We start from the raw sequence: 16,212 nt of genomic DNA, 5'->3' as shown, positions 1-16,212 counted from the left end.
GAGTTAGAATAATCCCGTCCGTTATTTGTTGTCCTTCTACAAAACCTGATTGCTCGGGCGAGATAATAAGAGGGAGCAGCGGCTTTAATCTTGTTGCTATTACTTTTGAAGTAATTTTATAGATGATATTACACAGAGCAATAGGTCTGTACTTGTCAGGAGTGTTGGAATCTTCCCCTTTTGGAATTAAGGCTATGAAGGTAGCATTTAAGCTTGGATACATCCATCTGAGAGCCCGGGATTCCTCCACGACTTGCCAGACTTCATTCTTTATCAAGTCCCAGAATTTATGAAAAAAATTCGACGTGAAGCCATCCGGACCGGGTGCCTTCCCTTCCTTCATTTGTTGAACTGCCTCTTCAACTTCCTGTAAGATAATAGGCTTAACGAGAAGACTATTATGTTCCTCTGTTATTATCTTGGGTATGTTCTTTAGAAGCTTATTGATGGCCGACATTCTGTTTATGTTGGGTTCCTGATGAGCTTTCTTAAAATAATTGAGAAATTCCCCTTCAATGCCGTCATGAGTTTCAATTTTGTCCCCCTGTTCATTTTTAATGTGAGTGATGTAATTTATCATTCTGCGCTACACAGTAGTTTTATGAAAAAAAATTGTGTTCTTTTCTCCACTTTTCAGCCATCTAATTCTTGATTTCTGTCTCCATAATGTTTCCTCCTGTTTGTCCCTTTCTAAAATTCTAGCTTCTATAGCTTGCTCCTGTTTGGTAAGTTCCTCCGTGCACCCGGCGGTGATAATGGTTTGCTGGATTTTCTTCATCTCTGAGTTGAGAATGGCTTGAGCTTTAAAGATGTTGCCAAAAGTATTATGATTCCATTGTTTGATTGCCCCTTTTAGATGCTTGAGTTTTTGCTGGAACCTGGACATTCTAGTGCCTTCAGCCGGATTGAAGTTGAGCCAGGTTGATCTGACTAGCTCTTCAAAGTCCGGGTGAGATAACCAAAATTCTTCAAATCGAAAGGGGCGTTTGAGATTGTTACCTGGCCTGTTCCATTGTAGTTCGATAGGCCAGTGATCTGATCCAGAGATAGGAAGAATGGATGCTGTGAATTCTCCTCCTAAGTGAGTTGCATTATCTGAGATGAGGAATCTGTCAAGACGCGAAGCAATCTGCTGCAAACCTTCCCTTTTGTTAGTCCAAGTGAAGAGGCCGTTGCTTGTGGGAATATCTATCAACCAGTTGTTATTAATGAAATTTTTTAGTAGATTGCCATCACTATTTGCTCTGCTTCTACCTCCTTGTTTTTCTTCCATGTTGGTTGTCATGTTGTAATCGCCTCCAGAGATCCACAGTGGGTATGGCCTGTCTTTGTTGAGTTCTGACAATGTATTCAGGATTTGAGCTTTTTGAGCAGTATCCTGAGGAAAGTATACATTAGTTATCAGTCCATGGGTATTAGTACCTGAGAGGTGGAAAGTTGCCTGGATGAAACTTTTGTTAGCTTGTATATTGTTAAGTTGGATGGCCCGGGCATCCCAAAGGATTGCCAGTCCTCCCGAAGCTCCCTGAGCATCAACAACTGTAACTAGCCCTCCTGGCCAAGCTTTCGCTGCTATTTTTTCCAAAATTGTTGAGCTGCATTTCGTCTCCTGCAAAAAGAGTATACTTGGTTTTTCTTGCATCAGCATATTTTTTAATAATCTACCTTTCCTCGGGCCATTGAGCCCTCTGATATTCCATGATATCAAATTCATTGAGAAGGGTGGGGGTTTGCATTGAAATACTTGGTCAGTTTGGCATACCTCCCTGACTCCACTAATATCTCTCCAATCTTGATAGTTCTTTCAAGTGTTGTTTTTCTGCCTCTCTTCTTATTGTCCTTGGTGATAAATTTACCATCCCATGGACTTCCTATTTGGACTCCTAGAGAGTATTTCTTCTGTGCTCTGTTCAAGACTTCTACTAGGTTATCCACTTGTCGTTCTGGTATTTTTTCAAAATTCCCTGTTTTGCATGCTTGTTCCAAACCTAGTATGTCCAGCTCCCCTATATCTAAGGGCTCCGGATCTTCTTCCATGATTTGAGGTTCTTGAGAGGTATCCACTCGTTCATTTGATGATTTTTCATTTGGCTGCGTGTATTCAACGTCCATTCCTTGTGATTGCCATGGCATGGATTTGGTTTGAGATATCAAGTTTGCTTGCTTTTGAGTTTTCTTTCCTGTTTGCCCTGAAGTTTCGCCTGGTTGTTCTTGATGGGCTTCTTTGTCCTTCTCCCTTTCCTTCTCCAAATCTTGCTCATCATCCTTGGCCAGTGCTGCGAAACTATTGGTCGTTGTAGGCATTGCCTTATTGACTGCATTTACCTTGGGATTGCCTGTAGCTTTCTTGTTTCCTCTCCTTCGATTTGTTACCTTAGTGAAGCCATTTGTTGTTTGATTGTCGGAACTGTCTTGAGAGGAGGGTTTCTTATTTTGAGGACAATCTCTATAGAGATGCCCTATATCATGGCATTTCCTGCATCTAAAGGGCACATGTTCATAGTCTACAACTTGAATCCACTCAGAGTCTTCATGAAAGAAACTTACTGTGTCTGGCAACGCCTGCTTGAGATCCATATAGACACAGATCCGAGCATAGGATGTGTATCTGCATGATTTTGTTTCTTCTGCAATATTTACAAACTCGCCAAGTGCGTTCCCAATCTCTTGTAGAGATTTTTCTTCCCAGTATTCCCACGGCAGTGAATAAAGCCTTATCCACACTGGCGCAGAGCTCAGATCCTCCTTGTCTGGGTTGAATCTTTCGACCCAACCTTTGAGATATAATCCTGCGGAGTTGAAAAAATAAGGACCCCCATCCAATATCCTATTGCGATCTTCCAGGCAGTTAAAAACTGCTGTAAAGAAGCCCTTGGCTCCTAAGTGCAGAGTGATGTGCCCCTTTGGATGCCATTTAGTATTGATCCAACTTCTCAGCGCTTTCTCCGTCGGCCATATTCCTATGAATTTACCGATCAGCGCGTGATCTCTCATGTACTGTATCCTAGCATTGATACGGTCACTCGGGAACTCCACCCTTGGTCTGTGGGCAGCTACAGGCTTGCAAGTTGAAGAGCTTGCCCTGTTTCTTTCTTCTGCGTCAATGTCCTTTCCTTTCTGCTTCCTACGGTCCATGGTACCGCCGCTCAGTTCATTTTCATTCTCCTTGTCTTCCGTATGCTGTGTTCGGTTGTCCGAATTGGGGGGAGGCCCCTGGCCCTCCCCCTGAGGAGGTTGCATTTTGCCTTGTTCCTTATGGGCGCTTCTCCTTGATCGCTGGTTCGCCTGACTCTTCCGGTTGTACCGAGATTGACAGGCCTGCCGTTTGCAGGTTTCGCAAAAACCCTAGGGTTGGTTGGAGCAGCCGTAGGTCATCCTCACCTCTCACTTCTCTCCTTCCCATGTGATCTGTTACTTCATTAAAGTTCATTAATTATTTATTTTAATTTTAATAATTATTAACATTAATTTTCCCCTTCTTCATCTAGTCCGTTACGTAAGGTTCGTTTTTTATTAACATTAAATTAACCTCTAAATGGTGATCTATTTTATGAAATTAATAAGAATTTGACTTGCAATCTATTTTATGAAATTAGTAAGAATTTGACTTTCACTAGACTCTTCAGAGTTCCTCCTCGAGATAAATCACACCGGATGATTCGACATGTTGATACAAAAATTTCAATGTGATGAATGCATAAAAAAATTTAAATTAATTCAAATTACAAAAATATTAATTAATTGTTTCATGATTAGTGGATAGATTATCTCATTAATAATTATATTTATATTAAATGAGAATTCGAATCGCGTTAATATATAGTTTTACCATAAAACTCTTATATATGCGTGGGGTATTATTACAGATGTGATGGTTTTATAGGATGTTGTGCCATCTTCCTCCCAAGTGTAATGCCTTATTTAAGTTGTGTAATTTGTTGTAGGTGTTAGTTTGCGGATGAATGTAGGATTATAGGTGGAGTTGCTTCTTTTAAATGACATATCCTAGTTTTCTTTTGGAGTATGAAGAGGTGAGTGAGAGTGGAGGTGAGGGTAGGCTTTCCATCTCGATTTGTTATTTCTCAATCACTCAGCTAGCATGTAATTATTACTAGTAAGAAGAGTTGTTGATGAAGAATAGTATTGGTGTTGGTATTTGCATGTAGGTGTGTAGCCTCAGTCTTCTTTTTGATGCGGATTTATGAAGGAACAAAATGAAATACATATATGAACAAAAACATGGAGATACAATGAAAACAAAACTTCAATTAATTAATAAAAAAGTATAAAAAACTATTTACATGTAGAAAGGAAATGAACGGATGATGGTAGCTTATATTTGAAAAGAGATGTGGTGGCTACATGACTTCTGAACTGTGTTACAATTAGGCTTGAAAGAATATTTATTACTGAGAAAAAATGAAAAACCATAAACATCCAAAAACCTAATCCTGGGAGATGAAGTGCCAAAAGTTTGTGGGCCCCATTGGGGTAGATTGGTACATCAACTTCCTACAGTCGTAACGTTGGCATACAATATCTGTTTGATGCATATTATACCTCGTTAGAAAAATCTATCGAAGGACTATAAATTTCTACTATAAAATTGTGATGCAAGCTATGGTTTTCCAGTTTTCCAAAAAACGTCATTTAGGGCCTCAAAACAGCTCTAGAAGTTCATGACCCGAAAAAACTACCAAAAATAGTAAATTGCGCTATAATTAAGGAAACTGAAAGAAACAATGGTGGGGGCCCAAGTGGAATAGGTAGGTGGCCACCAATATCCACTTGGATCTTTCCTCCCCCATTACGATGCAATGATCCCCATTGTGTTGAGTGCCTCCATGAGATGGGGAAACTTTTGCGGAACTTGGTCCCTGGTGAGCCACTTGCCTTGGTGCAACGTTGACAACCCGGTATAGTTGGATCTTCTGCTAGCAAGTGTTCTTGATCTATTTCAACCTGCAATTGACCTTAGAATTTCAACCTTTTCTACAGAAAGACAGACGTTCCACTTGTGCAAACTACAACAGATTAAAGATTCGGTCAATGAGGGAATATTCTCCTTTGTTATGACTTTCCTTCTCTCTCCTTTGATTCGACTTCTTCTTCCTTCACTTGGGTGAAAATGATACTTGTTTTTGTGATGAATGAATGTGCTCCAAGTAGGTCGAATAGGTCTCCAATATATAGTTGTCTATGACGGTTGAATAGGTGCCACTTGGAGGGCTAAACTGACTTCTCCAAAGGGGGCCGACTTGGTCATCTTGTGGACATATAGACTCAAAAATAAAATTCTATTTCTATTTCTTTTAAATGTCCAAATGGGATATGACACAAATTATTTTTCTTTTGACTAAAAATAGATTCTTTTGACTCTAGCATGAAGAACATGTTTGACAAATTATAATAAATTTATCAATAATAAATATATATTATGAAGACCGAACCTAGTTACAATTTCAACAAACTTAGTGATGATCATTAAGGGTATTGAATTTCTTTTAAACATTTTCTTAGCTAAAACCTCTCTTTTGTCATGGAGAAAAATCTAAAATTCCTTATTTTCTGAGTGATAATATTTATTTCATGCAAGGAAATAGATCAATGACCCAAAACCCATAAACATACAACAAAAGTGAAAATCTATTCACCTACCCATTGAGAACCATGGAAAAATAATTTCAAATAACATAATTTTTTTAAAATAATGAAGATGAATCAACATATATATACAAATAATAATTATTAATAATGGTCATTATTATCAATTTCATTTAATTAAAATAAATGCTCTCAGCTTTAAGGAAAAATTTAATTAAAACCATAACAAATCTCAATTTTTGTGAAATAAATACAATTATAATATAATAATGATGATAATTAACATTCACTAAAACCGAAATAATCTTTCAAACTTTGAAAAGTAAAAATGATTTAAATTTCTTTAACATTTTATTCTTATATTAAAAAAAAAATTATCATAATTTTATTAAAAAAAAAATTATAGTGTCACAAATATTTTGAAATATAAATTTAACATGAATATAAACTAAAATAATTTAACTTCAACTTTCTTAATATCATATTTACTCCAATATGATGTATCCCAAATTAAGATGATATATCCCAAATTAATATCTAGTTAAAATATTACATCTATAACATATATTTACTTCAAAATAATATCTATGGCCCACACATACACCTTGATTGACGTTGGCAAAGTACACCCACGTTTTTTCAAATTGTGAGCATTTTTCTTCAGTTTTAGTGTGCATTGGTAATGTATAATGTCAAGCACGCAGCATTTTTTTATAGCGTCCACACCTAATCTCTAAACCATTTTTTGTGCCAAATCTTTCCAAAAAGGTAATCAATATGCGAAAGTTTAGTTTCTACTAATGGTTTAATTGTTCTAGTTTGAGGAACTTTCAATAGTAGTTTATTCTCTATTAATTAAGTTTTAGAATGAAGAATATTAGTCATTCAATTAACTATTGTATTTAAAATGAATTAAATGAAATTGTAATTTTAGTGTAATTAAGAATCAAATGTTGGGTACATATTTTTTTGGTCAATTGTCTACATGTGTAGCAAAGTTGTGATTAGCCTTATTCGCAAGGTGTTAATAATTTTGGTGGTTGAACTATTGTAGTATATAACTTCTACTTGTCTTAATATGTGTGATTATTTTTTATTAATTGGTTATTATTGGTAGAGTTTTAGTCTCCACAAGGGGTATGTTCTTATTAGTTAGGAGGTTGTTGAGGCCTAGTCGGCTGAGTGATCCAGGTGGATATAGGTGGTTGTCCATCTCAATAGTTTTTCTACAATTTTTTGGGTCTTGAACTTTTAGGGCAGTTTTGAGGCCCTAAATGACATTGCTTTTTATGTTGCAAAGCCTTGTCGGAACATCTACCTCTCAATTAGACCTTCCAACAGGTTATTGAGTATACCAAGCAGAGATTCTATGCAAAATATACAATCCTGGGAATTTGATGTACCAACCAACCCCATCGAGGACTAAACCTTCTAGCATTTCATCTCCTAGGGTTAGGTTTTTGGATGTTTAGGGTTTTCTCATTTTTTCTTTATGTTCAAAAGGGCCTTTCAGCCTCATTGTAATTTGCTCTAACGAATGTGCATAGTCATCACATTTCTTCTCAGAGATAAGTTACCACCATTCGAGTGCGTTTGTTTTGTTCTGCATTTTTATAGCTTCAACACATTATTAATAGAAGTTGGTTTTTACTATATCTTTGTGTTTTTATTACAAATCTATATTTCATTTTGTTTCATTCGTAAATATGGGTTAGTGGTATTAGAACGACTTTCTCTTAATATGTTTCTATATGCATGTCCCCAACGAGATCAAGGTACAAGGAGTTCGGACTCAAACCACTTGAGCCTTTCCAATACCATCCTCATTGACCTTGACGAGCTCCCATGGTTGAAGAATAGAAGGACGAGGGAGGAGGAGACAATATTAAACTATTACTTGAGGAAGCTCTCACACAACAAAGGAACAAGATGATGGATCATTTTCCCAGATCCTTCAATGGTTTCCTGCAGTTAATGCATCTTCATCAAGCAACCACTGTGGATGCGCCACCCCTTTCAAGGTACAAGTTAGTTTTGACATTCCTATATTTGAAGGCCAGATAGATGCAAATGCTCTATAAAAATGGTTAAATATGCCAAAAGGGTATTTTTTGATCCACCATTTTTTTGATAGAAAAATATTACTTTTGTGCTCCTTAAGGTTGTACTCCATATTAAGGATTGGTGGGAGACTTACCGTAAGCAAATTGCCATAAAGGAATCTACAAAATTTTATAGTCGTACCCACTTAGGGCTCTTTTAGGTATTTTATTAAGGATCAATATTACCTCGTTGGAAGCTAATCTGATCAATACATGATATGGACAACACTGCAGTAGGAGAGTGACCAAATAATGCGAAATTTCACAAATATCTTCCATACCTTGCACAACAAGTTGGTTATCAAAGGCTTTGAGTGACATTCGGTGCTCAAGTATTACAACGATCAACACAAATACATCTAGACAAAAATGAAGTTTCTGGGCATCTCCTCATTAGGTGTGGTGTACTGATATGTTGTCAAAATCGAGTATAAATTTGAAAAAAAGAAGCAAGAGTTTGGATCTGTGAATTCCTCACAACGGAAGGAAGGCAAAGGTACCCAAACCCGGAGAAACAAAGGACAAAGCCATGATGGACTGCCCCAAGAAAACCCTTCTAAGATGCATATAAAGAAGGGTAATTGGAAGATCAAGAAAGACACAAGAAAGTGGTGTGAATTCTATAAGATCGCTTGGCATAACATCAATGAATTCCACTCAAAGCAATTGCTTATAGTTGAACTAAAAGTATTAGAGTTAGATGCAAGTTTCAAATATGAATCAGATATAGACAAGGGGTAGTGGATATTGATGTAGAAAATAGTTCCATTGTTGCTTCCACCAAGGTCCAACCAAATGAACCAAAATAATTGTAGGAAGGTGAGCACCTTTCTCACTCATAGATCTCAGTGAAGGGTGCTCCACTGCACTTTTTTGTCGATAGGAAAAATCAAAATAACCTCATATTAGTAGAGGTATTTAGTCAGTTGGACGTTTTGATAACACCACACTCACAACCATACACCATCAAGTGGCTCTACTAAAGGAAAGATATTTGCATCACATACCCTATGGAAGCAATCCCTTCAAGGATGAGGTATTGTGTGATATTTCCACCCTTAAAGTTTATGATGTTCTTTTAAGAAAACCATAAGTCTTGTGGAATCATCATATTGTATATGAGCCTATACCTTACAGTGTTATTATTACTTTTAGCAAACAACTGTACAAGATACTAGAGGTATCTCTACCTACCATCAATTTTTTTATCTCCACTAAGCAATGCAGGAAGATCTTCTCTTAGACTGGGAATTTTGTCTTCTTCTTGGTTCACTCTCAAAGCGAGTAGAAGGTTACGAACACATTCATGGCCTGCACATAAGGCATCTCCACGCAACAACAACAAGTGGACAAGGTCATGGAAGAATACAAAGACATCTTTTCCTCCCCCATTGGGGTACCTTTGAACTATCAAGTCAAGCATTTAATTGATCTGACCCTTGGAGCACCTCTACCCAATGAGGCAACCTATCACCACTCTCTTTTAGGAAATGAGGAAATCCATTGTTGAATTCAAGAGATGCTCCAAAAATGGAACATTCACTATGCTTCTCACCTTGTGAAATTCAAATTGTACTTGTGAAAAAGAAATATGGGACCTGGAAACTCTACATTCACTACAGGGCCTTAAACAAAATCATGGTCAGTTATCAATACCCAATTCCCTGAATTGATGACCTTCTTGATCAAATCAAACCTAGGGTTAAGTTCTTTAGTAAGATTGATATGAAGTCTAGCTACCACCAAGTCCCAATAGGAAAAAATGATGTATGGAAGATTGTTTTCAAGTCTAAAGAAGGTAATTTTGAATGGTTGGTTATGCCCTTTTGTTTGACGAATGCCCCAACAAATTTCATGAGGTTGATGGATGATATCTTGCGGCCTTTCACTAATTCTTTTGGAATGGTATATCTAGATGATATCCTCATCTTGAACAATAGTTGGGAAGAACATTTGCAACATATTTTGTTGGTCGTTCACATTATGTGGCAACAAAAGGTATATCCCAACTAAAAAAAATGCTCCTTCAAAATGAACAAAGTCCAATACCTAGGATACACTGTTGATGAGCATGGTGTGCATGTGGATCTAGCCATGGTTCAAGTAATTTGTGATAGGCCATCCACAACCACACTAACTGAGTTTTGGAGTTTCTTTGGCCTTTCTAACTTCTATCATAGGTTCATGTTGGGATTCTCCCATATTGCATGGGACTTTAACAAAGTGACTGAGGGGTCACAACATAAAGCTTTTGATCATCTGAAACATTGCTTGTACTCAACTTGTTGTTGCCACCACAACGCCCTCCAAAACTTCATTACATTCAAATTTCGGAGCTTACCTAACTATCATATCAAGTGTCGCTTTGGTTTTCAAGTGTTGCTTCATGTCATTTTACATGTTTCAAGTGTTCTTGTTCATTCCTAAGTGTCGTCACATTGTTTAGAACATCTATGGTGTACTTCATGGTTATAACAAACTAGTTAGTCATAAAATTACACTTTTGGTCGCAGTTGTACACACTTTGTCTATTGTACTTGGAGAGTGTTTGTAAACTGACATTTTGATGTGTATTTCTCAGTATTTGATCTTGTTTAAGTTTTACTGATGAGTTGGTATGTGTCGCACTTGATTTTATGCCTAACTCATTGTGTTTTCCTCTTGTCTTATCCTTCAGACTTAGACAAATTTTGGTTTTGCACAAGTTGGCCCACCAAGGCTAAGAGGGCGCATAGCACACTCTTAAGGCTTAGTCAAGACATCTTCCTTATTTCAACTGCACCCTATGCCCTCCCAAAGTGCATAGTGCACTTTGAATCAACTACCTTTCCTTCCCTTTCTGAACTGCACCCTAAAGCAAGCCTCTCTCTCAGCCAAGCACATGGCGCATCAACAATCATTAGTCAAGCCTTCCTTCCCTCCTTGATATGTACCCTGCGCCCTCGCCAAACCCTCAGATGAGCGCATGGCGCATCACCAATGAAGACGGATCCTCCTTCAACCTTTAAGCTATACCCTACGCCCTCCTTATGACTTAGGTTTTCCCAGTTGAGTGCATGGCGCACCAAAAAGTAACATTGAGCCCATTTCATCCGTCAGATTGTGCCTTGTGCCCTCCCTCAAGCATGTTCTTCTTAGTTGAGCGTACAATGCATCCTCAAGCCTCAATAACTTAGCCCTTGTCCCTTGGCAGTGCACTTTGCAACCAGAAAGCTTTCTCCTCTCTTCCCAAGTGCACTGATGAACAATGATCACAAAATTTGCATGAAATATGTTAGAATAGGAGGTTTTTGGGCTTCCGTTTGCTTGGAATGAGTGATATTAGCTGTAGGTGTTCCAGAGCAGCATGGAAAGAATGCATGATGATATTTTTCAAAGGGATCATCTTTAGTAATTATTCAAGATCGAAGAACACATAACAAAGAGCATTGGAATCTTGATGACTAAAGCAGCTCATAAAGACTCCATATGACCTAACACCCTTTGGAAGGTAAAAGCAAAAACAACATGAAAATTTCCTACAAGATTGAAGATACAAGTGGCAACATTGTCACCTCTCAAGAAAGTCCATGTCATCAGTCAATATGATTCCAAGTCATCAATGTTAGTGACTTATCATGTTGTCACCTCATGATGATGTGGAAATGATGATGTAATTATGTGATTATTGTAAATAAAAAATTGGAACTCCAAGAGTCATATATGGACAAAAGAGCCATACGAAGAAGTCCAAAAGACACATGTAATTCCAAAATTCATTTAGAAGTTCAAGAGTTGTATAGAATTCCAAAAGCCATGAAGAAGTTGAAAAGTCATATTAGAAACTCAAGAGTCATGAGGATATGAAAGGTTATGCCTCTAGTTATAAAAGAAGCCTCATTACTCAAGAAAAATAATTTTCACCTTGGCTTCTCCTACAAGGAATTAGAGAGATATCGATAGTTCTTTTGGAGAGAAACAATGGCTTTAACACTCCACTATTGGAGCTAGCGGTGTTCATTGAACTCATGTATCTTAGAACTTTTTCTTAATACTTGAAATCATTTAGCCAACATATTTTCATGCATAGATTGTAGATGTTTTGAAACAATTCTTCAAATGTTTCTGGTTTATGTTGCCTTACATATGTACTAAATAAATTGAACTATTTCGATTGTTTGGTTCTTAATTTGTTGGAAATGTGTTGTGATTTTTACAATGATCATGGCATATATGTGAACTATTTTGCTTGATGACTAACGATTCTTCTTTGTCTATGTGTGTGCATATTTACTAGATTATTACTATTACTTTTCTTTTAGAGATTCACTTTTGTTCCCTGCAGTGAAAGAAACTTGATACATTTACAATCGAACATATCATAAGGAACACTCTCTTACTCATTCAGAGGTACATACACATTACTCTCTCATGTTAATTGCTTAAGCCAAGGAAAATCTTTAAGTTAATGGCAATCATGCCATAATTTCGGATGAGACTCTTATACAAAACAGTGTGAGGTCTAATTGGGACTTCATATCAAGGAGATCCCTTATATGTTATTGGGATCCAACACCGTCAACACAACCCTAGTTCTTTCCTTACATGATTTGTAACTACCTTTTAAGATTGAGATAGATGCCTCAAGCTATATTGTGGCTTTAATTCTCACTCAACACAGTCATTTGGTGGCCTACCATAGTGAGACACTATTGAAATTTTTAATCACCTCACCTATGAAAAAGAAATGCATTATATCGTACAATCTTGTTTCCAATGGAAGCATTACGTTCTCAAGAAGGAGATATTCATCCACACTGATCACAAGCCTCTCAAGTTCGTACAAAAAAGGAAATTTGCATAATGAATGCCATCAAAATTGGTCCACATACTTGTATTATTTTCATATCAATATCTAATATATGACTAGGAGAACCTATCACATCGCTAATTGCCTCATTTGACCTCCATTTGTAGCACTAACCATGATTCTCCACTTTTGCAAACATGATTCCTTTGGGTAGCCCCAACTGATCTATGAGTTATCCTAACTTCGCTACCACCTGCTATATGCTAAGTACAAGCACGGTTGTCACTGATTTTTATCTACAAGATGGACCATTATTCCATATGGGTCATCTTTTTGTTTCTTCAACCAAGGATTCAAAACCAATTTGGGAAGTTCACTACAAATGGATGGCAACACACTTTGGTGTGGAAAATACAGTGTATGTGCTACAAAAGTATTTCTATTGGTCGAAACTTCAATAAGATGTCAACAAATATATCAATTCTTGAACTTCTTACATCATTTCCAAACCAACCATTAAGAAGCAAGGTCTACTACCCCTTCTCCTACTCCCACTAGGTGCTACAATCCATCTTGAGGGACTATATGTCTAATATTCCTTCAACCAAGTAGGGAAATGAATGTCTCTTCATGGTTTTCAATCGATTTTCTAAGATGTCCATTCTGAAAACCTGTAAGAATAATATGAAATCGAAGGCCATTGTTAAGCTCTTCTCTGATTGGATGGGGGTACACTTTGGGATACCACATACCATCATATCAAATTAGAATAGTAGGTTCCAAAGCACATTATGGTCAAGCCCCTAGTCATTGTTAAACACCAAGCTCACAAAATCAACTACCTTCCACCCCTAAACTAATGGCCACACATAGGTCGTCAACACGATGATCATGCATATCCTACGTATGTATAACTCCAAGCATACATGTACATAGGATGAAATTCTCCCTTATGTTTAACACAACTATAATAGAACCATCCATAGCTCAATTGGCCACAACCATTTTCAAGTGGCCTTGGGATTTCAATCATCGGGTCCTATTATTGTAGCACTACACCTTATTTATACATAAGGGTAACTTCCCATGCTCACTCTAAGGCTGAAGAATGCCACCAAATTAATTGAATGGATTCAAAACATTTGTTATAGGTCATTTTTTCACATCTATCCAATAGGCCTGAAAACTGGATCAATCAACATCCATGAACACTTTGTCATAATCCCTTTGAAAATCCATAAGCATCATTTCTCCAAAAGTATGAGTTTTTGGGTCTATTTTCTAAAAAAACATGTTTTCAGGCCTAGCGTACTGTGTGTTCTTATCCACTATCATTGGGTGAAAGTTTTATACTTGAGAACTACCTTTGATTAGCGCATGTTGCTCCCTTTTGCAGGTGCGCTGATTCTAGAAATTCAGGAAAATTAAAAAATATTTTCAAAGCCTCTTCTTCCAAAAGCTTCTAAGGTGGTTTTAACTATTTACCATGGATAGAGATCTAAAATTCCTATCTGATCATACTCTAAGGATCCTATCTCTTATTCCTTGATCTTATCCTCCCTCATATGTGGATCTCAAGCATAGATTGGTAAGTCCTAAACTACCACTTTCACCCTATATATTTACTGTCTCCCATAGAGTCTAGGTCGGATTTTGGAGATTGCTTGTGCCCTCTTGCTGCTGCTTTGAGCTTAATGAGTCATCAACCATTTATGCGTTAGGGTTGAGTGTGAAGGTTTTCTCTGTGGCAAGGAAGGATAAGACAATTGGGGAGACATCTACAAATTCACCTTCTATATATGGTTGTAATTCTCTCCTTCATTTATTAATACAAAAAGCACTTTGTTTTCCAATACTTGTGTCACGTTGATGCATATGCATTTTGATGTAATATTGACTCATTGAATAGAGATATTGGATTATGTTATGCAGATTTTGGAGTTCCTTTGCTTGTTTTAGTCATTTGTGCAGGTTATAATTATAACACTTGGAGCTAGAGTTGGAGCCTACAATCAAGTAGAAGAGGAGGAATTACTAGAGATTCAAGGTAGGTCTCTTTTCATATTTCAATCTCTCTAAGGAAAACGTAGATCTTTTTGCTCTATGTTGTTCTAAATCAGACCACTAGATCTAGGGAGTTCATTTTTGTCCACAGAAGTGAATTTTCCATATAACAACATCCATCAATAGCTCCATGCTATTTTACAGAGAGCCAATACTAAGTGCAAGAAGTTCCATGATTAACACCAGGTGCCACACAAATTTTAGGTTGGAGACAAGGTTTGGTTGCATTTGTAGAAAAAGCGCATTACAAGATCCCAACAGAAGCTTCGTATTCTTTCCTATGGATCTCACACTGTCACCAAGGCTATGGGTGAAAATTATTTTGAGCTAGCTATTCCTCCCTTCCTTGGCTTATACCCAATGTTCAATGCAGACCTCCTTTGACCATACTTTCCCCAATTATTGGACACATCAGAGATAACCAATAAGTTTACACTACCAGAGTTGAACCTTGATTACATGGAACAAGAAACCATTGACCAGATCATAGATACACAGGTTAAGGGCTCTCACCAACAAAGGATCCATATTTATTGGGTTGCCAAAATAGGGTAGCTCCTACACAAGGTAAGTGGCACACCTAGGGCCAATTTCAACAAAATTTTACCCATCTAATGAGGACATTCAATGCAATGGGGATCGTTTCTTCCTAAGGGGGGAGGACTAATCCAAGTCGATATGGATGGCCACCCACCTATTCAATTATCTCAAAGTATAATTCTCCATATTGGCAATTTTTCTACATTTTTTGGATCTGTATTGAGGCCTAGTACGAATGTGTACTTCCCAACTAGAAATTTCCAATACGGTACCAAGTGCTCAAAACAAATATCATATGCATATGTTTTTACCCTAGGAAGTTGATATACCAACTAACCCTATTAGGGCCTAAAAATATTTTGGTGTTTCATCTCCTAGGGTTAATTGTTTGTATGTTTATAGTTTTCTCATTGTTGCTTTATGTTAAAAAGGGCATGTCGGCTTCCTTGTAATGCACTATGGAAAATGCAAGTAGTTGTCACATTGCTTCTTAGAGATAAGATACCACCATTCGAGGGAGTTTGTTTCATTCCAACATTTTACAATTTTATCACATTCCATTTATTAATAGAATTCAATTTTTACTGTATCTCTACATTTTCGTTATAAATCTATATTTCATTACATTCCCTTCATAAATATGGATCAATGAGAGATTATCTCCAAGTAGTCTGCTTCCTATATTGGTGTGTCGTTGAGATATTCTCTTAAATAAATGATTGTATGTCCATGGTAGTCTATCTTCTTGAGACATCATTTTTGTATTTATATTTGTACTATTTGTGTTGTTTAATAGAACTCTCCACACATATGTTTGTGCAATAAGTTATACTCTCAAACTTAACATGGTATAAGAGCATGTTTGGACTTGACTCCCCCACAGGAAGGCCCAATATCATGGGAAAGTAGAATAGTTTGTTGATTATTACTATTATGTGTTGTAGCATGAATTTTTATGTGTCCTTGGTTTGTATATATGATGTTCGACCATTATTTTATAAGGTTTTCTGAGAAGTTGCAACAAAATATTGTTGAGATCAATTTGCAAGTATGAGAAACCAAATTATGGGATTGGTGAGACTAAGATTCAACCAATACATGGACAATAAGACA

The 16,212-nt window shown here is 37.0% G+C and overlaps 1 protein-coding gene across 1 annotated transcript; it reads right to left on the bottom strand.

The window, feature by feature from the left end:
* Positions 1 to 586: 586 nt before the first annotated feature.
* Positions 587 to 3,240, bottom strand: LOC149226694 (uncharacterized). The gene is made up of 2 exons (XM_089380274.1): positions 1,763 to 3,240; positions 587 to 1,595 (listed from the first exon to the last, which is right to left on the bottom strand). The coding sequence occupies exons 1-2, from the start codon at positions 3,238 to 3,240 to the stop codon at positions 587 to 589; spliced, it is 2,487 nt and encodes an 828-aa protein (XP_089236400.1).
* Positions 3,241 to 16,212: the final 12,972 nt, after the last annotated feature.

Source organism: Pinus tabuliformis, chromosome J (assembly GCF_031772625.1).
Source record: "Pinus tabuliformis cultivar Carrire ecotype Pingquan chromosome J, CPIR1, whole genome shotgun sequence".
NCBI lineage: Eukaryota > Viridiplantae > Streptophyta > Pinopsida > Pinales > Pinaceae > Pinus > Pinus tabuliformis.
The sequence above is the reverse complement of the archived record's forward strand: the minus strand, read 5'-3'. Positions and strand labels throughout refer to the sequence as shown.

Excerpts from the sequence above, each read along its gene's own strand:
- LOC149226694 (XM_089380274.1), bottom strand. The coding sequence starts at position 3,240 with ATGCAACCTCCTCAGGGGGAGGGCCAGGGGCCTCCCCCCAATTCGGAC. Across the intron at positions 1,596-1,762 it reads ATATTAGTGGAGTCAGGGAG|CTCAACAATTTTGGAAAAAA; the intron begins GTATGCCAAACT and ends GACGAAATGCAG.